The sequence below is a fragment of the Agelaius phoeniceus genome, chromosome 15 (assembly GCF_051311805.1).
Source record: "Agelaius phoeniceus isolate bAgePho1 chromosome 15, bAgePho1.hap1, whole genome shotgun sequence".
NCBI classification, from domain to species: Eukaryota; Metazoa; Chordata; class Aves; order Passeriformes; family Icteridae; genus Agelaius; species Agelaius phoeniceus.
In genome coordinates this window covers 14,128,657-14,153,887 of record NC_135279.1, presented here as the reverse complement: position 1 = coordinate 14,153,887, position 25,231 = coordinate 14,128,657, and the positions used below count along the sequence as shown (strand labels likewise).

General features: G+C 47.5%; 3 protein-coding genes across 6 annotated transcripts in view; 1 reads left to right on the top strand and 2 right to left on the bottom strand.

The window, feature by feature from the left end:
• Positions 1-191, top strand: part of LOC129126699 (rho GTPase-activating protein 7-like) — a 48,055-nt gene extending 47,864 nt beyond the window's left edge. Inside the window, exon 12 of the mRNA XM_077186525.1 lies at positions 116-191. The gene's annotated coding sequence lies outside the window, so the exon portion shown is untranslated. The remainder of the gene's footprint in view (positions 1-115) is intronic.
• Positions 192-458: 267 nt separating this feature from the next.
• RARS1 (arginyl-tRNA synthetase 1) lies at positions 459-16,971 on the bottom strand. Of its 2 annotated transcripts, XM_077186429.1 has the most exons (16): positions 16,883-16,960; positions 15,300-15,399; positions 11,692-11,826; positions 11,013-11,201; positions 7,762-7,873; positions 6,671-6,771; positions 6,132-6,253; positions 5,699-5,819; positions 5,293-5,422; positions 4,859-4,963; positions 3,827-4,005; positions 3,374-3,483; positions 2,665-2,770; positions 1,757-1,929; positions 960-1,207; positions 459-610 (listed from the first exon to the last, which is right to left on the bottom strand). In XM_077186429.1, the coding sequence occupies exons 4-16, from the start codon at positions 11,163-11,165 to the stop codon at positions 501-503; spliced, it is 1,770 nt and encodes a 589-aa protein (XP_077042544.1). In that variant the 5' UTR covers positions 11,166-11,201; positions 11,692-11,826; positions 15,300-15,399; positions 16,883-16,960; the 3' UTR covers positions 459-500. The 2 variants fall into 2 exon arrangements, with proteins under 2 accessions (XP_077042544.1, XP_054498820.1); XM_054642845.2 differs by lacking the exon at positions 15,300-15,399 and having other exon boundaries at positions 16,883-16,971.
• Positions 16,972-17,832: 861 nt separating this feature from the next.
• WWC1 (WW and C2 domain containing 1) overlaps positions 17,833-25,231 on the bottom strand; it is a 66,813-nt gene continuing 59,414 nt past the window's right edge. For all 3 annotated transcript variants that reach the window (XM_054643047.2, XM_077186631.1, XM_077186630.1), the window contains exons 16-23: positions 24,721-24,873; positions 24,151-24,251; positions 23,286-23,433; positions 22,448-22,612; positions 20,999-21,091; positions 19,905-20,135; positions 19,062-19,183; positions 17,833-18,582 (exon numbers count right to left, since the gene is read on the bottom strand). In XM_054643047.2, coding sequence (XP_054499022.1) covers positions 18,516-18,582; positions 19,062-19,183; positions 19,905-20,135; positions 20,999-21,091; positions 22,448-22,612; positions 23,286-23,433; positions 24,151-24,251; positions 24,721-24,873 — 1,080 coding nt within the window. In that variant the 3' untranslated portion in view covers positions 17,833-18,515. The remainder of the gene's footprint in view (positions 18,583-19,061; positions 19,184-19,904; positions 20,136-20,998; positions 21,092-22,447; positions 22,613-23,285; positions 23,434-24,150; positions 24,252-24,720; positions 24,874-25,231) is intronic.

Here is a 25,231-nt window from a genome sequence, read left to right as displayed (position 1 = left end):
CTCTGTAGGGATTCTAAACATTGCTGCTGAGGGGAAAGGCATTTCCCTTGTGTTTTCCTCAGAGGGAATGTAGTTTAACTGATCTGCTCCTCCCCTGGGCTTCCTGCTCCTCCAGGTAAAGCTGCTGCCTGCCTCCCCGCACCATCACAGATGACATCAAAGGCTGGGTGACCTGCTCACACCTGGCACCTAAGGTAAAGTGGATGGAGGGAGTATGGATCAGAGTATTGTTGGATCTGGGAGTGTGGGTGGGTGGAGGGTTTCCTGGAGGTACCTTTGGGTGTTCTGAGTTCAAGGGCTTTGGCTCCTGCACTGAGAATTGCTCTGAGCTGTGCTCACAGCCACTTATCTGCCTCTGTATCTGCAGCTCTGAAGCCACACACCTTTTCTCTCCTTCTCCCTCCCACCTCTGCTTTTTTTTCCCTTACCACAACCCTACTCCAACAGACAGAGAGAACTGCAGTTGTTTAGTCCCTTTATTGTCATTCCACAGGGAACTGCTACATCCTCTGCACAGGCTTAATGCCCAGGATGTCGAATCCTTTGGCCATGACGGTGGCAGTGGCTTCGCACAGCAGCAGCCTCCACATGTTCACCTTCACGATCTGGCCTGGAAAACACAGACAGAGGAGCTGGAGTAGCTGCTCAGAACAACACTGCCTTCCCCAGGGGAAGCCCCTGCTCCCAAAACCAGGCCCTGCACTGGCACATGGAACCCTTCCTGCTTTCCCCAAGCCAGGCAGACTGACCACCCCTCCTGCTCCCAGGTGCCTGGCTGCTCCCAGCTCTACTCAACCTTCCTGCTCAGTCATAACACGGACTTTCCAGTCTCTGTCAATCCTCCCACATGGACACAGAAGTGTAACAACAGCCTTTCCAACACAGGGCAACACCTTGGAGCTGGATGTAACCACAGGATGTGACACAGGCACACACAGCACCCCCTGGCCAACACTCACCAGTCTGCCTGTCCTTCTCCACGCAGTAGCAGCTGTCATAGAACTCAGTGAAGGTGGTGGCCAGCTCATACAGGTAGTCACAGAGTGTGTGCAATAACAAGTCCTCCAGGATCTTCTGCAGGATCTCAGGAAACCTCAGGATGCACTTGCCCAATTTCCACTCCTTCTCATGGTCAAGGACAAGCACCTCCTCCCTGGCTGCCTTCCGCAGCATCTGCTCATCGATGTTGGCCAGGCGAGCAATGGCCCTGGAATGGTCCAGAACAGAGGCTGTTTGTGAGGGTCCCACTGCCCAGCCTGCCCACCTGTCTGGCCTCAGGGCTGATGGCCTCCCTTGCCCAGTCCTGGGTGACCAGGGCACAAAGAGGACAGTCAGCTCTCGATCCAGGAGGGCACTGCAGAGGAACAGGGAGGGATGGGCTCTAGGGACCTGCATCAGCAAGGACAGCTGATACTGCCAAGCAAACCAGGGCTCAGGGTGCCAGAAAAACTGGGGTGTGGCAATATGTGAGCTGAGCAGCTGCTGGAACACAGATGCATCCTTTTCCAACCACCTAAATCCTCTGCTTCCCAGGAACTCCCACAGTTCGCCCCTGGGCTGTGTCACACAGAGGAGCCATTCCGCGTGGCACTGGACACATCGTGTGCAATGACAAATAAAATCTTGTCCGTGGTGCATACCAGTGTAGCTGGCTTCTCTTACAAACACCCCCAAGAGCACTGATGTGACTGTCACCTCTTTGCCCACGTGTCCCTGTGTGACACAGCTGCAGAGAGCACCAACTCCTGCATCTCACCTGATGCGTGTGAAGGCGTAGAGCAGATAGGCAGCCGTGTTCCCTCGGTCATCCAGCATCTTGTCAAAGGAGAACACGTAATCATTGAGCCTGTTGTGGGACAGATCTGCATATTTAATGCATCCAAAAGCCACTGATGTCTGGGCAGCTTTCAGCTCTTCTGGCGTCAGGACCTGGTGCAATTTGCAAACAGGCAAGAGTCAAGAGGAAGAATGAAGCACAGTGCACAGCCCTGGCCTGTCAGCAGGGCTCAGGAGGAGAGCCCAGGCTGCTGAGGGCATTTATCCACCTGGTGCTCAGTTCACACACACTTCTCTACTTCAGGAAAGAAGTAGAGAAGGTGTGGGGTTTTCTACACCAGAAAACCCCACACCCACTCCTCACTTCTCCTGCAATCCACTGGCACCACAGCCCTGCCCAGGTTAGGGCTGACTCCCTCTTCTGACAGCCCACAGGACCTCTGTGCCCCCAGCCAGGTGTGATGTGCTCTGCTCCTGCTTCTTACATGTACATGGAAAAAATGTTGGTCCTCCTACTCTTATGGAGCATTTTGGTCAAACCACTTACAAACCCCTCTCTGATGGAACAGTGCCAGCAGGGCAAAGCACTTAGTGCCTGACTCCTATGAGCCCTTTAGAGATTCTCAAGGGTTTTTTTATTCCTTGCTTCCTGGTGTTCCTGTTTAAAAAGGGCCTTTTCCCTTCCCCCTACACTACCCTTCCCAATTTCACTGCCTCACACTGTGCTTGGACAGAGTTTGGTCTTTCTGTTACATTCCATGTCCCACACTATCCAGTTCTCTGCAGGCAGCAAGACAGACAGGAATCTCATTAAGCAATGCAGAGACCATAAGTCTGTGAACTCATCTGGGAAGTTCTCAGGAAAGACAAGCAATCTGTCACAACCACCTTGTCCCGTTCCTTGTCTTTCAGCTTGTCCATGGCTCGTTTCAGTCCTTCCTCCAGCAGGTCTATGAGACGCACCGTGTCCCCTGAACGAGTTTTGAACTTCTTCCTGAAAACACACAGCCAAAATCACCACCTGCAGAACAGGAAAAACACTTCCACCCTCTGCCTACTGCCCAGCAAGCTTAGGAAAAAAGCACATGGCAAATCCTTTTGTATTGAAGGAATTGCCATCACATGGACAGCTCCAAAAGTGAGAGAGTACCCACAGCATGGTCAGCAGGAATGGCCAGAAGGACTCAACAGTGAGAACTGTCCAGTTCCAGGCATTGGGCAGCACACAATACCAGAACCAGTTTTCCCAATTTTTGTTTCATCTACCATGGAGGTAGAAAGTAATGAAAATCATGGCCTTTACCACTGCCATCTCCCAGTGCCACATGAGCTTCCACCAGCCAATCCAAGTGCCAGGCAGCAGGAGCCAGGCTCGAGAGGGAATGTGACCACAGCAGCAGTGACTGAGGATCAAGGACAATGACACACAACACCATGACACAGTTATGGGTAACAGCACAGGAACCAGTGCTTTCTTTTGGGATTTTTTTGGTGTGCCACATACATACTTGTCAATGAATGAGAGCAAATCTCCTGCATTCACTCAAACTTTCTCTCCAAGGTACAGACAGAGGAAAAGGTACACCCAGACACTTACTTGTCTTCTCCCAGCACCACTCCAAAGGCAGCATGGGCCACTCTGGTGACTTTGGGATCATACCAGCCAATCATCTGTCCAGCTGCAAACACTGTTTGGAGATGCACAGACTGCAAGGAAATAAAACAGCAACAACTGGTTCTCAATCCACTCCTCTAGGTGCAGTTTCTTCATAGCTTTATCCTACTCACAATGATGCTCTCACAATAAGACTTAAAAGTGTTTCCAACCCCACAGACAAATTCTGCTTTGAATTCTTCAACCTTTCCAAGAGTTTTCCAGCTCTACAGAAGCAGCAACTGGCAGATTCCCGTGACTGCTCAGATAAGGAGCAAATATCCCAATCACACTGAAGACCCTGAGGTGTTCTACCTGTGTTACTGTTGCATCCATCATTTCACATACTTTGTGCTTACCAGCCCCAACAGTTACAGCAGAGGGTGCTGAACTCACCTGGCCACTATCAACAACATAGATGAGGATGTCACCCTTCTCTTCACACAGCCTGTGCTTCAGAGCAGCCAGGTCTGATGTGTCATAGGTGTAACCTCCATCTGATTTCATGATTGTCAGCGGGACAGGGAAGCCCGGCACGAACACGACCTTCCGGCCATCATCAACCTGGACAAACCCTGCCAAAGCATGGAAAACATCCTGTGCTGAACCACAGCAGGGAGCTTCTGGGCCAGCAGCAACACCTCCCCTCCCTGCTGCCACCAGGAAGAAAAGGCCACACACTCACATAATCAAAAATAGGAAAATGAGAACCACCTTGTCAACACAAGTCCTATTCTGTACAGCACTTCCAGAACTATGCACAAGGAAGCAGATCTGCACAAATGTGGCCTTACCAGGAAAGACCTAATTCAAAAAGTCCTATCACTTGCATCCAGATCTGCCTGTACAGCCACAAAGCCATCACAAAATATGACATTAAAGGCAACAGAAACTCTGCAGAGGTATGATGAGGACTCTGCACAGAGTCTTTCTGAGGTGAGACAGTCAGAACACTTCAGATGGTGAGAATCAAGAACTGCAAAATCCAGACAGGAACACATAAAACCAGAGACTTCTTATGCTGCATTTGGCTTCTTACCAGTTTCAAAGTCAACATGATCCCAAAATCCCACTGACTTCACAGAGATTTCTCAGACAAAGTCCCCACAGTCACAACACTAAGACTGGAAGTCTGTCATATATTGCTCCTTGACTCTTTACTCAGAATACAATAAATTCCAGTAGTACCCTGTGCTACTGCTTACAAATATCACAGACAAACTGCTTTTGATATCAGCAAGATTCAGGCCTTCTGGAATGAGGAAAAGCCATAAAATGTCCTCTTAGGAAATGTGGCTGAGAAAAAAAGCAAACGTGGGGAAGATGCAACTTGAAAAGCATCAGCCCTGAACCCTGCTGAATAGGACTGAGGTCACCATGCTCATCCTCACAGCTGCAGAACTTCTGATCCAAGACCAAAAGCCTCACCTTTATCTTCAAATTCTTTCACAATGTCTTTCATCATCTCATGGTAGAAGGATTCCCCTCTCTCTATGATTGTGATGTCCAAACAGTTGTAGATTTTCTGGAATTCTTGAGGGAAACAGAACATAATACTTACATTAAAGGCACATAGTGGGAACCACCAGTGGCATATTTAGCAGTGGGTACAGCAAGGCTGAAAAAGCATTATCCACCTCTTGGTCAAGGCATCAGACTAGGACTCAGGAGACAAAAGATTTAGCTGAAAGTCTCCACTTAAGACAGCCCAGTACTTTGGTTGTACTGGCTTTTGCTTTCAGCTGCTCTTAGCAGTGTGGCAGTGATTTTCAAGGGAAAAACAGAAGGGTGTGCTCAGACATAAAGTGAGGAAAGCCACACTGTTGTAGAGCTGAGACATGATTCCAGATGTGTGAAGTCACCTCTGCGTGACACGTCACAGATGAGATTCCAGGCTTTAATGAAGTCAGGGTTTTTGCTCTGCAGCAGCACCACACATTGGTAAGCTCGCTTCTTAAACTCCTCCTCTGTGTCAAACCTCTGCTTGGATTCCTGCAGGGAAACACATGGAAAAGCACTGCTTTCTCCCCTGAAACAAACCACCACATAGAACAGGCTCTCCAAGTATGCTCATCTCAAGACAGAAAGGCTGTGTGCTTACAAAGGCCTTTGATCATGCCCCACACAGACAGTTCAATACCAGATGCCACAATTCATCACCCCGTGCCTGGTTATCACAATAATCTATTAACAGTGACTTAATTCTTTCATTTCTCCAAAAATACGCTGCAATTTGTAAAGCTTCTCAATCTGCTTTGCTACACATACCTTGTAAAAAGCTTGGAGATCCCCAATGGGAGGAGAAACACTTAAGTAATCTGGAAATTTGTCCTGGAGGTGAGCAATGAGCATTCCAAACTGGGTGCCCCAATCTCCTAAATGGTTCAGCCTTGGAGCAATTGAAGAGGACAATAATAATAATCTCTTAAACATAGGCTTTAAAAGACACACATTTTAAAAATATATATTCTAAAAGAAACACACATAATACCAGAAACCCAGCCCAGGCAAGATCCCCAGTTCCACTGCACTGAAGCTGCTGAATCCACCCTGATTCCTAACCCTGCTACACTTGCTCTGCTTAGTATCTACTACCCATAAAGGGTTATTTGCTAGAAACTAAGACCAATACAGAGCAGAACAGAGAGCCAGGGGCTGCACAAACAGCCCAGCAAGCCCACCACACCAGCCAGAGCCTCACCTGAGAACATCATAACCCACGAACTCGAAGAGGCGGCACATGCTCTCCCCGATGATGGTGGAGCGCAGGTGGCCAACGTGCATCTCCTTTGCAATGTTGGGGGACGAAAAATCCACCACCACCTTGGGCACAGAACCAAAGGAACACAGGAATAAAAGGCCATTCCCACACCTTCATGTGTTTGATCTGGGTTTTGTTAGGGGCAGCAGTGGGAAGGAGAATCACCCCTGCTGACCCTCAGCAGGAACATCAGGGTGAGCGTTATGCAGCCCAGCTGAGGGTCAGGGACCACTCCCAGCGTGACCTGGGCACAACCCCCATCCCCAGGGAGCCCTGGCCCTCAGCCACCAGAGACCACAGCAAGTGCAAGTGATCTACCCCATGGCCCCCTGTTCCTCTGCCACATCCCACATACTCTGCTCTAACAGCCTGCTGACATGGACATCTGCTCAGCACATCCCTTCAGGGGGCAGTTTCAAAGATACTGCAGTTCAGAACATCTCCCCTGTAGCAAGATGGCTGTGTGCTTACTGCTGTACCTTTTTCCTTTTGCCAATAGCTGGTGGTTGAACTCCATTGATCAATAAACTGCTCAGCTGCTTCGACACAAAATCCTTTCTCAAGTGGACATTGATAAAACCTTTGCAGGAAAAAAGCCAGCAGTGAGTGCTGGGGCTGCAGAAGTGCCTCAGATTGTCTTTTGTTTCCTTCCCCCCTGGATTTCTGTTTTCATGCATCAAGCACAAGAGCACATGAAGTCAGCTTGACAAAACATTTTTCAGTCACAGGACAACAAAGCTGTCACTTGAAGACAATTTCTGTTCCCAGATTAGAAGAGTCTGTTCACATCACTACAGCCTTTACTGCAGGAGTCAGATGCTGCAAGCTACACCATTGACATAACTCCTTTTTGTACACTGTCACTCAATAATGAATTTATAGAAACATTTTTGGTGAGAAAATAAGTAATGTGGTTTCCAGAATGCAAAACCCAATCCTGCTTTATCTTTTATTAAAAATTAATATCCTAAAACATGTAGTTTTATCTGGGATAATTTATGTTCAGGGTATGACACTGTCTTACTTCTCCTGCTTCACAGAGCCAATGAACAAGCTCTAGCCTTAAAAGGCTGTGCCATGGGATTTTTGTGTTTATGCTGAAGCCCTAAGGAATATGAGTCCTTGTATTTTTCCCTGGGTCACAGGAACAAAATAAATGCAGCAATTAATAACCTCCATGAGACTCCAGCTTCTCAGTTCTGAGAGGACAAGATCTCCTCACCCTGCAAGCAACAGCAAAAAGGGCTCTCCATTTTTGCTGTGATTTCCTGACTGTGGCTTGATTCCCATCACCAATATTGAAAGAGGAAAAGCTGCTCCCTTAAGGATCAGTGGGAAAACTGCTTATTAAAGGGCTCATGATCATACCTACCAATTCTAATACAGAAGTAGATTCTCTGCTGCTGCACAAGTCTGAGTGCTACAAAGCTCACCAAGATAGAAGCTAATCCACTGTGAAACTGCAGTTTTAAAGCACAAAACAGTAGAACTCAACTCAGCTTCCTTTTCACAATATAACTGCCCTTTTTGCTTTAAGATATACAAAGTGTGTAAAATGAAACTATCTTACCAGGACCAGCAATTTCGACCTTCTCAATGCATTCATTGGCAGGAATGTTTTTTACTATTCTCTCTGCAATTTCTCGTGGGCTGACCTTCTGTTCCCTGGTTTTGAGCAGTATCTGGAACACAGTAAAGATCAAGGAAAATTCAGTCCTCTGAAACATTCTAGAGAGCAAAACAGAGAGCACAGATACTGAAGCACTTCAGCTCCAGAGATACACACAAAGAGAAACATCTCTAGCCAATTTTACAGACTGGATCAGTTCTCCACAGCACAAGCCTGACTGGACCCAACACGTTCACCTCCTCCTGCTCAGAGCAGCCCCTATGTCAGAAGAAAATCTCCCAGGCTATTTTACAAAACCTGCTAAGTGGTTTGGTAAATTTGTATTTTTCTAAGCTAGTAAAAGGGACAAACCCTTTAAAAATCAACATAGCTGGCACAGTCCTTCAATGCTTCACAATCCTGTTGATCAGTCTCATGGGTGTCCTCAGCTCTGCCAGCATTCACATTTGAAGTTCTGAACTGTGCCTCCAGCAGATGCTGAGTGTGGTTTCAGAGCAGATCTGTTTATTTATGATTAAACACAACCAAAGCAAACTGCCTTCAGTCCTGTCTTAGTCTCAAGCTTAATAAATAAATAAATAAGTGAATAGATTAATAAGTGAATAAATAAATAAAATCCAACAACCCAAGCAAACAAAGATAATCCCAGCACTACCCAATTTTCTTCAAAGAGCATCAGAAAAACTGCTGTTAAAGTAGCTCTCCTTTTCCCTTGGAGACATGAGCAGCCCACTGTGAGGAACTCAAAGAACAGGACACAGGCTTACATACAATGATAGTATCAGAGTGGTCTGAGTTGGAACAGACCTTTGAAGATCACCTAGTCCAACTACACAACTTCCCTGTCCATTCCCAAAGCACCTTCTCACATAGCTTTTTGCAAATCTTACAAAAACACCCTTTAGGAGGATTCTGTCAGCTAGCTCAACCCATCCCATGCCAAACACTACATTCACACTTGTATAAAATGACCACAAGTATTTGTTTCTGGGCACGTGATTTTCCAGTATTACTGTGATGTGTTTGAAAACAACTCCACTGAGGCCACAAAGATGATATACCTCTTTGTCAACTCAGAATTTACACTCACTGCTTGTATTTGCTAATTTACAGTCTGCTCTAAAATGTATTTCTACTAAAGTTTCAGTTTTCTATTTAACCTGTCATACACAGGATTCTTACAAGATGGTAAAGGCTTAAAAAGGGCAAGAAAAGCAAACCTCAGTAGCTTTAGTGTTACTCAAAGTGTAAACTACAGGAAAAATAAATACAAACCCAGATTAGGCATGTTACACCAGATTACAGGCACCTTATGTCAACCATTCCAGAAATGGTTACCACACTCCTGTTGGAGCTCCTGGCTGAAACCCCAAGCATTAATATGCTAATGAGCTCCCAGGAAGACAATAGGCATTTGTGAGGGTCCTTTCCACATCAGCAGCCTGCAGAGAGAGGCTGCTGCCTGGCACGTACCAGTGCTGCCCCAGTCAGGGCACTTCCCGCTCTGCTGGCAGTCCCAGTGACCCTGACCCGTGTTCCAGCTCTGCCCAGGGACACCCTGTGAAGACCTGCACCACAGCCAAGCCCCTAAAACAGGCTGACACAAAGTCCCCAGCGTGCTGTGCTGCTCCCAGCCCCTGGCTCTGCCGTGCTGACACACTGCCTGTGTGAGCACAGCTCCAGCCCAGCACACTGCCTGCCTGCCCAGGAACAAACTCCTCAGCCAAGGCCACACTAGGAACCCTTATTCACCAGCACAGCTGACAGCCTGCAACTCAAACCCTGGCTGGAGGGGGACTGTTCAGACACCCACTTATGTGAGCCACGTCGTGCTGGGAAGCCTGGGCTGCTCGAGAATCCCGACCGCGAGTTAATTGGGGTAAGGCGGCGGTCAGGAAGTGGCAGTGCAGTCACCCAGGGTGGCACACAGTGACAACGTGCTAATGAGACTGAGGGGGGACACGGGATCTGGGAGGGCAGTTCTGCCTGGCACTGCAGCCCAGAGCCTGCTGCCTGGCACGTATGGTGCCCCTGCTGCCCCAGCCATGCTCACTGCACAGGGGGGACAACCTGGGCCAGCAGAGTTCCACGAGTGGCAGGGCAAGTTCAGTGTCAAAACTGCCAGTCTAATGGTGGTGTTAACAACAGGAGGTGTAAAAAGAGGAGTTGTTTCTGTTTAGATTGCCAAATAAAAGATCTGTAATTACAAAGTGTCTACTTAGTCACCCAAAGGCATCAACGCACTGAAAGTTTGGGTGTTTCAGCACCTAAGCTAGAACACACTGCCTTCTTTCTCCCACACCTCCTGGATTTACTTCAGCACAGTCCCAGCCCACTGAGCAGGCTGAGCAACTGCTGAAGTGTCTCTGATTCTCTTTAGGTTCTCTTTGGTCCAACTCCCTGTACCCAGGGAATTAACAAGAGATGCTAAACAAAGGACTGAGCCAGAGGAGTATGAGGGGTTAGTGCCTGAGCAGCAATCCACACCTGGCTGAGCTCTGAGAAGGCACTTCCTGAGCACACCCAGGCCTGACAATGCCCAGTGCCTTCTGGCTGGAGCTCAGGGAGGGCAGTTTGGGATGCTAGACACAGACTCAACAGAGCACAGGGCAGCACCTGGGCCCCTTTGCTCTGCCATGTGTGTCTGTGGGCAGGAGGAAACCACAGCAATGGGAGGTGTGAGCCAAGAGGGGAAGCTGGAGATGCCCCTTTGTCACCTGCCCTGTGAGAAGGGGGTATGTGCACACAAACATGTGGGGATATTTCCTGGCAATAGAGAAGAGCAGTTAGAGATATGCAGGTGTTTCTCAAGATTCTGCAATTCTCTAGAATCATGATTTATTGTTTTGCTGTTTTCACTTCCAAACATACAACTCACTAATTGGTAGTTAATTGCACATCATTAGTAAATCGATGCAGCACTTAAATCTTGATTTGATTTAGATCCCATGAACCAAGCAGATTTTCTGTGCCACACACATTAACTCCCTCATACCAGGCACCTGAACAGAGGTTTAAAGGCCAGCTCTGCAAAGGCCAATGCTTCCCTCAAAATGCCATTCAATACTCACTCAATTCTCAGCCCAGAACAAGTCCCATATTGCAACTCTCACTGTGCTGTCTATCCCTTAGCTTCCAACAGACAACATCCCCATTTTTGCTTCTTTGTTGACATTGTTTGAATCATTTACCTGTGAGATGCCCATGGCACTGTTACACTGGTAGTCCCCAAATTTGGGCTGCTGACTTGGTGTCACCACCAGAGGAGGGTTTTCTAAGTCTGGGTAGGCAGCCTGAATGGCAGCTCCAAAGATCTCCTGGAGACAGCTGTTGATATTAATCATGCTTTTGGTTGATTTACTTCTTTCCTCTTGAAGGCTCTGAAAAAGAAAACCACCAAAATCCAGAAGGCTAAATTCCCAACATCTGAGGAGCTGTTACATCCCACTTTTCTCCTTGGCAAAGCACAGCTGACAGATTTGGCTGACACCTCCAGGCACAGGAGCAATGTATACAACATAAAAATCACATGATTCTCCTGCTGAACCTCCCAGCACAAACCTTCCCCTGACTGCAGGGCTGCATTACTTCTCACACCTGTGCTGGTGAGCCTGGGACAGACCTCATCTGGGCCACCTGGTCAAAAACTGCCCCAGACATGACCATGTGGGCTTACTGACCTATTGACATCTTCCATAAAACAGATTCCTGTTTAAAGAACCAAGAAATATCTGATGTGCCACCAATTAAGGTGTCAGAATGCAGAGCTGTCACACATCAGAGCTGTAACAAACTCACACCATTTATTTAGCTTGTCCTAAAGACAACAAAACACCCACAAGGTCCAGCAATGATTTTTAATTTTCTTACCTTCTTAAGGAAGTTTAATCGGTACTTGAGTTTTGCGTTTTCGTCTCGCAACCCTTCCAAACTTGGAGAGACTCCCAAGCTCCCAAAGTTCTTCAGACGCTCAATTTCTGCACTTAGCAGCTTGATCTCGTTTTCCTGAAAAGAAAATTGAGTTGTCACACAGTAATTCCTGGAGAGGGGACAGGAGGTGAGGAGCTGCAAGATCTCAGGCACCAGTGCTAGTTTGCCTTCTAAAGGTAACAGCAATGACATGTAAGCTGAATAATTCCAAACAATATTTCAAGTTTCTAGTTGTGTGAAAAACAAGGATTCTGAAATACTCTTTCATAAAGAAAATAGTCTCACTAATATCAAGACAGAAGTACAAGAAAGACAACAGGACATGCTAATGAGATGGTCCCCAAATAAGCACTTTCTCCAGCTTTAACAAAGATATCAAATTATTTGACTCAAAACTCCCTTTAGCCTGTTTCACCATCTCACAGGGCACAGCTTCAGAGGAGGAAACACAAACTCAAACCCCACCTAGAGACAGGAATGCCAGAAGTAGTGTGCTGCTCCACAGGGGCATTTCTGCAGGCTGCACTCACTTCCACCTGGCCACACAACCTTTCCTGCCCTGGCCAGGAAGGAAATGTATGTCTTCTCCCTTAGAACTGACACAAGCCATTCAGGAGCACTTGGGAACTTCAGGAGGGCCTCTATGTTCCAAACACACTCCCCTGTGTCCACCAGACTTCACAGCCCCAACTCAGACCAATTTGTCAGCAGCAAGAAGGTTCAGAGCTGCTGCAAGGAGCAGGAATCTTCCTCACCCCACACCCTAAAGAAACCAAACAGCTGAAGTTTCATCTCTGTTGCCCATCTCTTGTCCTCCCCATAACAGGCTTTGTGCTCTGAGCCACAAAGCTGGCTCTGACACAGAATCCTGGAGGCCACTGCAGGTTTGAGGGCCGTGGTGCTGCTATGGAGGGAGGCAGTGAGCACTGCTCACCCTGGCTTGGCACCCCTTGGCTCCCTCAGCCAGGCTCTCCTCTGCCAGCACTTCCACAGCAGGACACAGCACAGGCTGTTACTGTAGGCCACCAAACCTTATCAAAAAGGGCTCATTTACTTTGCTGCTCTTCAAACAATCAGACTATTTAATTAGGAAAAAAATTGGGCCATCTCTTGGTCTTGTATGTCCACCTGAACAACAGCTCCCAGGAATGCTGCTGTAACTAACTGCACATGCTCAAAAACCTAGGCTGAGGCAAAACAATCTCAAGATTGGCCTATTTGTGGGCCAAGCTGAAAATCAGTACTTCTGAGGTCATTCTTCAGTTGTGCTTCAGTTTATGGCACACTTCTGTTACAACCTCAAGGTCTCCTCTGCTACAGAGGGGAACACAATGCTGCTTCCTGCAGTTTGGATGTGAAGAAACAGGGCTTTGAGGAAAAAAACCCAAACCTATACCAAATCCTCTGGTTTGGCATTTACACAACTAAAATCACTGAACAGCACAGCTGTACCTTATAAGCAACTCACTTCAAATAGTCCCATTTCAGCTTTTCTTTTCAAAACCCAAGGCAGGTGTTCCAAAAATCAGTTTTTCTCTCATTTACATACAAACCTTCCCCCATATAAGCATCAGCAAATAGATTTGTTTATTTTCAACTTTTCTTCCTGGCCTGATTTGGTAGCATTTCACATAATTTATAGACCCATTTGTAAAATCTTCTATACTTCAAGTTAAAAAACAGCACAGGAGATTTCTCTGTGTTTTCACAGCTGTGCCACTGTAAGTTTCAGTGCCATTATTGCTATAAACATCAGAGCAGTGACATACATAACTCATCCCCCAAGCCTAGAATGTGCTTTAAACATAAGTGCAAAGGTATCTTCAGCCCCTAATATCCCACAATCTGTAAATTCTGTGTCCACACAGTATTATCTTCCCTCTAGTGAAGTCACCAGCTTCAGGACAGGCCTCCAAGACCCCAAGGGGAGCTCTGCATCAAAGGCAAACATTCTCCAGAACCAGAAAATCCTGTTTTGCTTTTGAAACTAAAATCTCTGCAGGTCTAAGACAACAAGCAGCTCCCAAGTATTCTTCCTGCATTAAAAGATTCCCTCCAAGTTATAACTGGGTTATTTCAGTACCGCTGACAAGCTTTACCAAAGAGGAATATGAGCTGGATTTTCCTACATAATCACAAACACCTCTGGCCACCCAAGGGAAGACTCACAGGAGGTGACATGACCAGTAACCAACTGGAGCTTCTTTCCACACTGTTACACTACAGGTGAGGACAAGGAAAGAGGTTTATCCATGTGCAGGGTCAGAAGCCAGAACCACAGTGCCCAAATCACCTACCCCTGGGCAGACATCTGGCCCAAAGAGCTCTTTCACAGGGTGACTGTAATCACTTGGATTTGGCCAGGAGATAAAAAACTCTAAAATACTGCCACAGTTCAGCAAGTCTCATCTACTTATTTCCCATGACTGCATCAAACCAGCAAATTCCCAGCACTGGCACCTGGAGGCATTTAGGATGGCCCCATTTCAGATGTGGCCAAGCCCAGACTGTCACCCCAGACTGTCACATTTGTCTCTCCTGTTTAGTGCTCCCCTTCTTCAGACATTTCCAGCAGCAGTCTTTAAGTTGTTACTCGAGTGTGAACTGAAAGCAAAAGGGTTCACCATGGTGGCCCAGTGCTGCTGCTGCCATTTCAGTCTCCCTTTTATTGTGCTCATCAACAGCTTAAACAGATGATGAAATGAAGTTTTCATTCAAAAGGACCCAGCAGAAAAGCCTGAACTCAGCAATGCTTACACGGAGTTCCAGAACTGATGGGGCTGAGATCTCAGCAGCTGGGCTGGGACAGCCACACAGCTGAGCACAGCTTCCATCTCCAGACTGGCAATGGGGACACCCCTGCTCTGGGAACACCACTCACCACTCTCCTCTCTCTGGTGAGCAGGAACAGGAGAGAGGAAAATGAAATTAAGCTATGTCAGACTGGTTCAGAAAGGTTCTTCACTGGGAGAGTGCTGGTGCACTGAAACAGCTCTCCTGGGAAGTGGTTGTGGCACCAAACCTGTCAGGTTTCAAGGAGCATCTGGAATATGCTCTTAACAATATGGTTTAGTTTTAGGTAGTCCTGTGAGGAGTGGGGAGGTGGACTTGGTGATCCATGGATCTCTTCCTACTTGAGGTATGCCATGAGTCTGTGACCCCTACACCCATAACCATGTTGCTGATCTTGCCTGGAAAAAAGGTCTTCAGATGTTTACATCAGAAATTCCTCCTAACACAGCACCCTGTGACAGAGTTAATTCTCTAGCAAAGATCTGTGAATGCTACATGTTATTGAAAGGACATTATGAATGCTGCATTCTTCCTAAAAAACAAACCACTCTACAAACTACAGCTAAGCCTTTTAACAACTCCTCTCTCATGGTACCATCCAAGTGAGGAAGGGAAACAATGCCAACACATCTCTGATCTAAAAGATGGGTGACTGAGAAAAGGAAGGGAAAAACTGCTGTTCAGGTCAGGAGGTGTCCCTTCCTGGTTTATTCTACCTGCACTGTCTAGCACAACTTGTCAGTAAAGGGTCATACCTGATGACCACCTCATGAGGAGCTGTGGGAATTACATGAGGCCATGCTGACATCTCCAAGGGCTCTTTGCTCAGCTCAGTACCTGAAATCTTCCCCTCACCTGTGAATACAAAAAAACTACAGCTTTTTCAGAGGACCAAAATAATCCTTACATTTTCCCTTAGCATGTAAGACTGTCTTCCAAGAACCCTAACTGAGCAGCTGGGTAACAAGAAACTTGCACAGACTTCTGTCTCTGGGCTTTAATATGACACAGCTTTTCTCCATTAAAAGAAAAAAATCATAAAGGAGAGAAAATGGCCTTAGAAAGCCAAAGGGAGCAGAACACCACTCTTCCTTCCTCTCCTTGCCTCCTGCTCAGTTTTATCTCTACTCCTACTCTGCCAAGCCCTGCTGAGCTGGCTGAGCACACAGTGCTTGCTCTTTGTTGGGTTATTTTCCTGCAGGCTGGCTCCCCACAGGCTCCAGGGCATGCTGCAGCTGGAAACAGGGAGCATGTGGCTGGGAGTGACAGGCAGAGTGAGGCTCAGTGATTCTGCATGGCCTCCTGCAGCCTCCTGGAGTTGGAGCTGAACACTCCTGCTCCCTCCTGCTCTGCTTCCAGTGCCTGGAATCTGCTTTGGGACAACTGACCAAAGAGCAGTGTCAGCAAAGGGAGAGCCACCTCGCCAGAACACCTGAGATGTCCTTCATCTCCTAGCAGCAACAATGGAGAAAGGGAAAATCAAAGGCAAGAAGGAGTGCAGAGATTCAACTGCCATATTTATGATCTCATTGCCTGTCATATATTTAAGTTGTGAGCAGGAAACACGCTCAAAAGTTGCTAAAGAGCACACAAGTATGGCAGGCAAATCCCAAAGGCCAAGTCCAGGAGCTCTCAGCTGGATGCTCCTGAGCAATGGGCAAGGCATGAGAAGTGACTCTGGAGGGGTCAAAGCCTTCCTGAAGCTGCCTCTGCACTCACTGGCAGTACCGGTCATGGACCAGGCCAGACCTGGCAGTTCTATTTTCTATTATTATCGTCACTGAAAAGGCAGAGGGTTGTCACCACCTTTTCCCAACCTGAGCACCTTGTGGCTGCAGTAAAGCTGTTCACCAGCGTGCCAGCACACAGGAGGCGCATCCCTCCCCGGCTGCCCAGCGCTCCCGGATCCGCCGGGGGATCCCTGCCCGGCCAGAGGACGCCCCACACGGCACGGGGGCGGTGACACCCGGTTCCGCTGACGGTCGGGAAGCGTTTCGGAACGCGGCCGCGATCCCGCCCTGGGTGTGAGACGGGGCAGCAATGGAGCCCTGCCCTCAGTCCGGCACCGACGGGAGCAGCCCAGGAAGCGCTTCAGCCCTGCACGCTCTCCGCCTTCCCTTCCCAGACAGAGCTCCCGCTCCCGCGGGGCCCAGCCACCCGCCCGGGGCTGCCGGCACTGCGCGGGCATCGGTACCGGGGAGCGCTCCTGGGGCTCGCCCGCCCCCTGCGCCCCGTGGAGCCCCACAGCTGTGCCGGTCGGGGCTGTCCCGGTCCGTGCGGTGCCGTGCCCGGCTGTCCTGTCCTGTCCCGTCCCGTCCCGCCCGGCCCGGCCCCGCACCTGCCGCGCCAGCCTCGCCGCGGACTGCGCCACGCGCGCCTCCATCCTCGGGCGGCCGGAACCGGGACCGGCAACGTGGGAACCGGAAGGCGGCGGGAGCGGCGCGGCCGCGGCTGCAGCGCCTCCGGGCGGCGGGGAGGACCCCAGGGGGGCCGGAGCGGCCGGGAGTGCTGCCCTGGGAACGGGGGCGGCCTGGACACCTGCGGCGGGAGCGGAACGGGAACGGGAAAGAGGGAATAGGGATAGGGAAAGAGGGAATAGGGAAAGGGAAAGGGGAGAGGGAAAGGGAAAGGGAAAGGGGGAATAGGGATAGGGATAAGGATAAGGATAAGAAAAGGGGAAAGTGATGGAAAGGGAAAGGGAATGGGAAAGGGAAAGGAAGAAGGAAAGGGAAAGAGGGAATAGGGATAGGGAAAGGGGAAAGGGAAAGAGGGAATAGGGATAGGGATAGGGAAGAGGGAATAGCACCCTCAAAGCCCCGCATTCCATGTTACCACCCAGCACTTTGAATTGTGTCCCCTCCCCAGCAGGTGGGTACAAAATGGGCACAGGGAATGTCCAGCAGGGAGGAAAAACAGCGAGTACCCGAGGGAACGGCCGGAGCTGTGTCAGGGAGGTTGAGGCTGGAGATCAGGGAAGGCTCTGGCTCCCCAGAGGGTGCTGGCACTGCCCGGGCTCCCAGGGAATGGGCACGGCCAGAGGAGCTTTGGACAGCGCTGCCAGGGATGCCCAGGGTGGGATTGTTGGGGTGTCTGTGCAGGGATAGGGCTGGATGATCCCTGTGTGTCCCTTCCAGCTCAGGATATCCCATGATGATATGAAATGAGTCCATTACAGCATCTCCTGTGACAAGATGTGAAAAGCTATATGCTGCCAGCTGGCAACACAAGAGAACCCCATATTAGGTGCCAGGGGATGAGAAGATTCACTCAAGACAAAAAACAAGAAGACAGGTTTGTCCAGAAAGGTCACTTTATTGGAAAAACCTAAAATGGACTTTAAACCTGCAGCCCTCCTCCCACAGCAGTGGTTTCAATGGGCTCCCCACGTTACCTTAACAGACCCATTACAGACATGAGCTGTAGTACAAACGTTAAAAGTGCAAGTATTCTGAACTTCACACCTACTTTTATGACCTGGCAGGAAACACAAATGCTTCACAGCTCACAGAGAATTCGTTCACAGCACTTGGGAGCCCCAGCTGGCTCCCAGCATTCCCCACAGGGTACAAAATACATCACTCAGAGGAGAGTCCGATGCAGAACATCATAGAAGGTAGGGGTGAGGTTCCTTCAAATTTATTTTATTGCAGTAAAACCTCTAAAAGGTAGAGCTGTACAAAAAGTCTAAACAGCATTATTTAAGAATAACAGCACCTTACGCTGCATTTTGTTCTTATTTAAAATTCTATTTCCCAAAAATACATTCCTAAATATACAAACTATACAATCTTGTCACTTTAATGCTGGTTTCTGTGATGATATAACTTTAACCTAAAAATCTTCAAAACATCCACATACTGACAAAAGCTCTAATATACAAATGCCTTGGTACCTTCATAATACCACATAAATAACTTCAAAACCCAATCTGCATTTGTAGAATTGTCCAGAAAGCAAATACTTTATGGTGATCACACATCGTCCGCAGAGAGTGTTGGGATGTTTATTCTTGGCCGTGTGAAAAACGCCATTTTCTCTCTGAAAAAAGATGATCAGTTGTTAATGCAACAGAAATCCTGCCAGAAATGTCCAGCATCCACAGGAGAATTTACCCCACCAGCTGTCTCCACAGGGAGCAGATGTACACAACCTACACTTTTTATTTACTTATCAGACACGAGTTAAAGCCACAATACTGACCTTACCAAAAGCCATTTCAGAAAGGCTCAGGGCTTTTTCTTTTCTGGGTCTGTTACTTAGGGAAGCAAAGGGCTGCTTCTGTGTTACAGAATTTGTTGCCAGGTGGGGAATGACTTGGAGAATGCTGCTTGCTTTGATCATATGCAGTCCTGCAACTAATTCCCCTGAGTCAGACCTTATACTTGGATATAAAAATACAGAAGCTCTTATTTAAGCAGAACAGTTAACTACATCTGCAGAGATCAGTCTTCCTCATCAGCATCTCGGTCACCCACAGAAAAATCATGGTATTTTTCCTCCCCTTTACCTAGGATTACCTGAATGACTGCACTTCCAGAGGCTCCTTTCGACTCTGCCCTCGCAGCCTGTGGACATCCTTGGCAGCAGCTCTCATCATTTTATCAGCCTTGAGCTCACACTTGTGCTCTGGATTTTGCACCTAAATGAATAATGGAGAAGACTTGTTTGTGTTTCCAGGAGGAATTATCTTATCCTAACTGACCTCCATTTCAGCTGCAGGTCTGAGGGGTCTGGAAACTGTTGACTCTGGAAGTCACAAGCCACAGAAGCTAAACTGCAGCTTGACAAGTAACCATTCTAAGGGAGAGAGCTGTTTGTAAGGTGTCCTTCCTGCCTGTGGTAAGAATAATGGCTTCTGTCAGTTTTCTCTTGTATCTTCTTGATACAAGGATCTTGATCTTCTTTTAAGGCAGAAGATCAGCAGACACAGCACCCCACAGAGCACCTCACACCAACTGCCTCCTACACCTGGTGCCAGCATGGCTTGGTCTCTGCCTGGTGCCAGCAGAGGTGCTGAGAAATCCCAGAAGCTGAGAAGGAGCCCTGTGCATGGGGGAGGGTGTGATGTAGAGTAAGGTAAGTGCCAACCACCACACACCACACCTCCTGCAGACTGGGGGCACACACTTGGCACAACAGATGGCATTTGTGACTTGTTGTATTCACACCTCTGCTAGGGCAGCAAATCTCTCTGCTGGTGAATGGAAGGGCTCAGGACTAACAGCTTGATAGAGCTGTATGTGGCAGACAGGAGTGACTAACAGTGCTCAGGCTTCATTTACTGACTGTCCAAAGTCCCCTGTTCCCAAAATTTCTCCACTGAGTGCAACAAAACCCCAATCAAGGCAGGTATGACTCACTCGTTTCTCCACAAGCCTCAGCAGCAGTCGAAACCTTTCATCATCCTTCACCCACTGTGGCAACTCTTTTTCACCCTGACTTTGAGCTTGTTCCAGCTGTTCCTTCAGTTCCCTCAGCACTGAGATCTCCTGAACCAGCTGGTCGTGCCAGGTTTTTGAAGCCTGCAGGTCCAGCTCCAGGTCCAGCGAGGTGCGGATCAGGCGCTCTGTACCGAAGGCCTTGATTGAAGGCTGGGAGAGAAGGGGTTTGTGAGCACACTGAGGAGAACTGTCCCAGCCACTCCACCCACAAGGTGACAAACACATCGTGAGACCCATCCTTCTAATGCTTCTCTTCACACAAACCATCTCCATTGATCCTGCTTTCCAGTCTGTCTTGAGACATACCACAAACTCAAGGAATTCTTATAGATAAGTGTTTTCATTTCTATAGATAAGTGTTTTCATTTCTGTGCTTCCACTCAAGTTCTCCCTTGGCAGCGTTGCCAACTGAACAAGTCTTGCTTGCACACCTTCCTCCTAAGTTTAATGTCTCATCTTCAGATGAATCCACAGTGCTGCAGAAAAACCTGTGATTCCTTTTTCCAGTAACATATTGCCTTCTGCTAGTTTCAAACACAAGCTGTCCCAAGAAAACCATCTCCTCAGGAGTTCAGTGTCAGTATCCTGGGGGAATCTTAGTGATTGCCATCACACTGGGCACAGGGGTTTATTGTGTGCCAAGGCATTGCTACAACAGGGTCACCTGAGACATCATTCTCAGCTTCTTTTTCAGCTCCTCAAATTTATTTAAATACTTAAGAATCTCACAACAATAAACACAGCAAAACTGTTTGTGCTACTTCTCTGACAAGATGGAAAATACCAGGAACCATTTTCCTACATTAAATGTTTTAATTGAGTTCTAGCTTAAATGTCCCAGTCATAATCTGATATTGCAAAGAATCCTTGAGAGACTTCTTGCACACAGAGAAAAGGTTGTGAATGAAAACACGTGGCAACTGATTTATGTTTGCAAATTTTCCTTTCAAAACAGTTTTATGATTTTTGCACATGTCTGTGTTAGAGGAAAAGAAAAGTGGTGATGTTCTTACCCGTTTCACTCTGACACTTCGTCTCTCCATCGCATTCCGCACAAAGGGAGGCTTTTTGGATAGCGTGGAACTGTCACTGTCACTGCGATTCAGCTGAAAAGGAAGGTGAAAACCACAAATCTTTCATGAAAGAAATACAAGCAGTGCATACACACACTGCCAGCAAGACCAGAGGTTGCTGTAAGCAGAACTATAAGTTTTGTGAAATGCAGGCAGCTGTCACCCCAGTCTGAGTACACAACATGCACTGGCACAGCCAGACCCTGCCACAAGCCTCCAACTCTGTCCCTTTTTGGAAATAGGCTGTGAGCAGAGAGACACTAAGTTAGGCTATGATATGGGACTCTGCCCCACTGCTCTTCTCCTTAGCAAGTAACTAGGCTGGGCAAAATAGCCCAGAAAAATCAGCTAAGTAGTAATAATAATATAATAATAAACAATAGTATTTCCTAGCATATGTAAAGCATGGGACTATTTTATTAGAAATTTCTGTTTTCTCTAATCTGTATTTTTCTATAACCTGTGTTTTAAGCTAGTGGTGGAAGAGGCAAGTTTACCTGAAAGCTTTCCCCCTGGGTTTATCAGCTGAAGAGTTGCCATGTTACACACAGCCTGCCTTGATTTTTGGTTGTCTGTAGACCCTTACAAAGAGTTCAGCTCAAGCAGGCTTTAATTTTAATTCCCTTCTCAAAGCTGGGGGAGGAGGGGAAGAGGCACGGGGACACAGCATCTGTACCACTCCAGCACTGCAGAATGAGTAAGGTTTGTTCCTCTGGAAGCACCTGCTGCTGAACCAGGGAGAACCCACACAGCAAATCTGGCCCCGCTGTATTAATGGCTTGCCCACTGGGGACACGTCATGTGTGGTAAAAGACAGTGCTTGCTTGTTTGCCAGTTCCACTTAAAAGATGAGATATTTATAGCTTATTCTGACCCTCAATTCAGGAAATAATTGTGAACAAACATTTCAAAGCAGGGGAAGGGACATCTGACCCAACACATGGCCTGTTCAGTTACCTTCATACAAGGCACACTGGTGACTTTCAGGTTTCCACAGTTTTTTTGCTGATATTATCAGGTACTTACCTTTCCATTTCTATCAAAGGTTTATGTTCACCTCATCAGATGGACAGAGCTAACTGAGTTAGCACAGAACACTTCAAGCAGCAGGAAACTGTTTAATATGCAGCTTATTCATCACTGTCTTACAGCAGCCCTTCCAGATAGGACAGGGCATCTCAACAAGCTGCACGTGCCACAAATATATGTGCACACACATATCTGATAAATTTGTGCTTAATGCTGTTAGGCCAGATACTGCCTAGGAGGTGAGGACAGAGCAAATTCTGGAGTCAGAGGGGGAGAGAAGAAAGCACTGTTGGGTTTCTGTGAGAAATACAGAGTGAGTGAAGACAAGCACTCAGAAGCTCAGGGTTTCACTCTCCTTACCCGACACACGTACTGACTCTGTGGTCCTGGGGAAAATGTTTTGGAGCGGATGATGGTGCTGCCCCTGACAAACTGACTTTGGGGTGGATTTGCTGCTCTTTTGTCTTTTGGACGAACTACAGTCGAGGACTGTGCAAGGCTCTCTGTGTTGGTCTCTTTATCCACCTGAAAGAGACACAGTGCAGTGTAAATGCCTGCTTGCCATGTGCCCAGGACACCCCCAGGGCTGTGTGACAGCCACCTGTGCCACGTCTGTGCCTGCTGCATTCAAACCCAGGCATTCTTTAGCCCCTCTCATGCAGAATTCCCTAACACTTCACTCCTGGAGCTCTGCTGCATGAACTGGATTGCTCCCTAAGAGCTCTGCATCCACTGACTGCTGTACAACACAAGTGATTCCAATGGCCTTTGCCTGTGCATCCACACATCACTGTGACCTGGTAATCCCACAGAGAGCAGGTAGGATTTTAAAGACCATTATCTTACTGGTTGTGCATCTGCAGCAAAGATCCAAATCAATGCACAGAGAGAGCTGAATACAGCACACCCCTGTTTGACTACAGTTACACTCAGAATTAAACAAGGTCAAAACTACTGTCACATTAATTAAAACAGTTTTCATGAGCAGCAAAGAGAAGACATGAAACGGTGGTGTACTAACTGTGGGACAAAATGGTCACATAGAGTTATTTACAAAGATTTCAGGTAGATAAACATTTAATCATCAATGGTAACTTTCAAATAACTGCTGTAGCCTTGCTCAGCTCAGCAACAACCCAGTCAGCTGAGCAATGGGAAGCTTAAATCATCTTTCTGTTCAAAAGGCCCTTGACTGTACCTTCACTGCTATCTCTGTGTGCAGCTGGGAATTCAGACTTTCTTCAGTATCCCACAGCAATTTTCCAGCACAGAATTCTTCCTCCTCCTCTGCTTCATTTTCACTGATCTCATCCTGTTCTTCCAGGTCAGGAACCTCTTCATCTTGCCTGAAAAGAACAGCTTTGTTATTGAACTGGCCTGTTGTGGACAATACTCTAAACACGTCCCCAAGGCAGCCAGGTACCTGACAGGCCCTGCAGACACTGAGATTACACAAACACAGCCTTAGAAAGGAGAAGCTGCACCAGAAGACCACATTACTGCCAAAAACTTCATCCTGATCTGGCTTCAAAAGAAGCAAGATGAGGGTTCAGCCATGTGGTCTAAGTTTAAGGCAAGTGCATCTTGAGGGGAGCTCTCAGGATGCCATTAATCCGAGTTAAAAAGTGTTACTGGACAAAATTGAAGCACTGTTTTAACACCCTTTTCAGCTGCCTTGAACTCACAGCAGGCTGCTCCATCAATCCCATTGGTCAGGCTTGCTTTCTATTTCAAATGTTGGACTTCTCTAAGGAAATCTGAATCTGAACCATATAAAGAACAGCCACATTAAAATTCAAGCAAAGCCTTGCACCACAGAGGGGAGTTTTCAGGGCATCCATAGCAGACTGTACAAATAACAAAATTAGCATAGTGCTACTGACAATTTTCAACATTTATCAGTTTTGTTCTCATTTTCTAAGACAACCTCCAGAACAGAAGAAACAGGATTTTTCACCAAAACAGCAAAAGAAGAAGCCTCCCACAGCTCAGTATAATCTGCTTTTTCCTCTGCAGCCAAATGCTCTGATAGCTCCACAACAAGATGGTGGGATGGCACCTACCAGCTCTCTCCGCTAGTTAAAGTGCTTCTGCTTTCCTCCAGTTTCTTCTCCACAGCTTCCAGTTCAACAGCTGTCTGCTCCAAGAGCGCTGAGACAGAGTCCTGAGGAGAGAAAGAGGCTTTTGGTGAAGAAATGACTCTCAGAGAGTGCAGAGTGCCCAGCCTGTGTGGTGAGAAGAGCCCCAGAGCAGCCCCAGAGCAGCGCTGTGGGCACAGCTGGCTCCCCCAGCCTGTGCAGGTGTGCAGCTCCAGGCTGAGCACCCTCTGTGCCCTGCATGTGCAAACTCTGCCTTGATTTGCCCAGCCAGTTCATGGCAGCACTGCAGGAAGGCTGGAGGCCACACATCACTTACACATCCCTCAGCTTCCTGAGCAGAGATTTCAGTAAGTATTTAGCCCAGGACAAGGGCAGATCTGGAATCAACAATTACTTATTTTGCTGCACTTAACAACACATTCTAGTTGTAAATATAAACACAGCAGCCTTCACTTCTCTATAGTAACAGCCACACAAACCCTCGTGTTAGTCCTATTTAGAAGAGATCTGTTCCATTTAAGCAGCTGTTCTTACTGTTTTTTCAGTGCAGGGTACTTCAGAGTGGTTGTTTCCTTGTTTACTTTTCCTGTTTTGCTTCTGCTGATATTTATAGCTAAGGAGGTTATACCAACGGGTTGATTTCTCTCCGGATCTGCATATTTCAGCAAGGCTAATTTGTGCTCCACCCTATTGAGAGCAAAACCACAGTTTTAGTGTAATACTAAAATGAACAGCTACCACACCAGTCAGAAAAAATCAGAGTGAAAACCTAGGACCGCTTAATTTTGGCAAATTCAACAAAAAGTAAAATTGCCTGTTTATCCCGTTTCAACACCACTAGTAATGCTTTATGTTTAATTATTTTCAGCATTGCTGAGGGCTTCCAATGTAAGTAGCAAGTGTTTCACTAGAGCTCCACTGTAACAAGGAATCCAGAAGTACAAACAGTGCTATGCAGGAGGGAGAAATTACAGCCAGAGCTTCAAAGAGAAAGAGAAAGGAACAGGAGAGGATTACTCTCTTTCAAGAAATTTGCAAGGCTGAC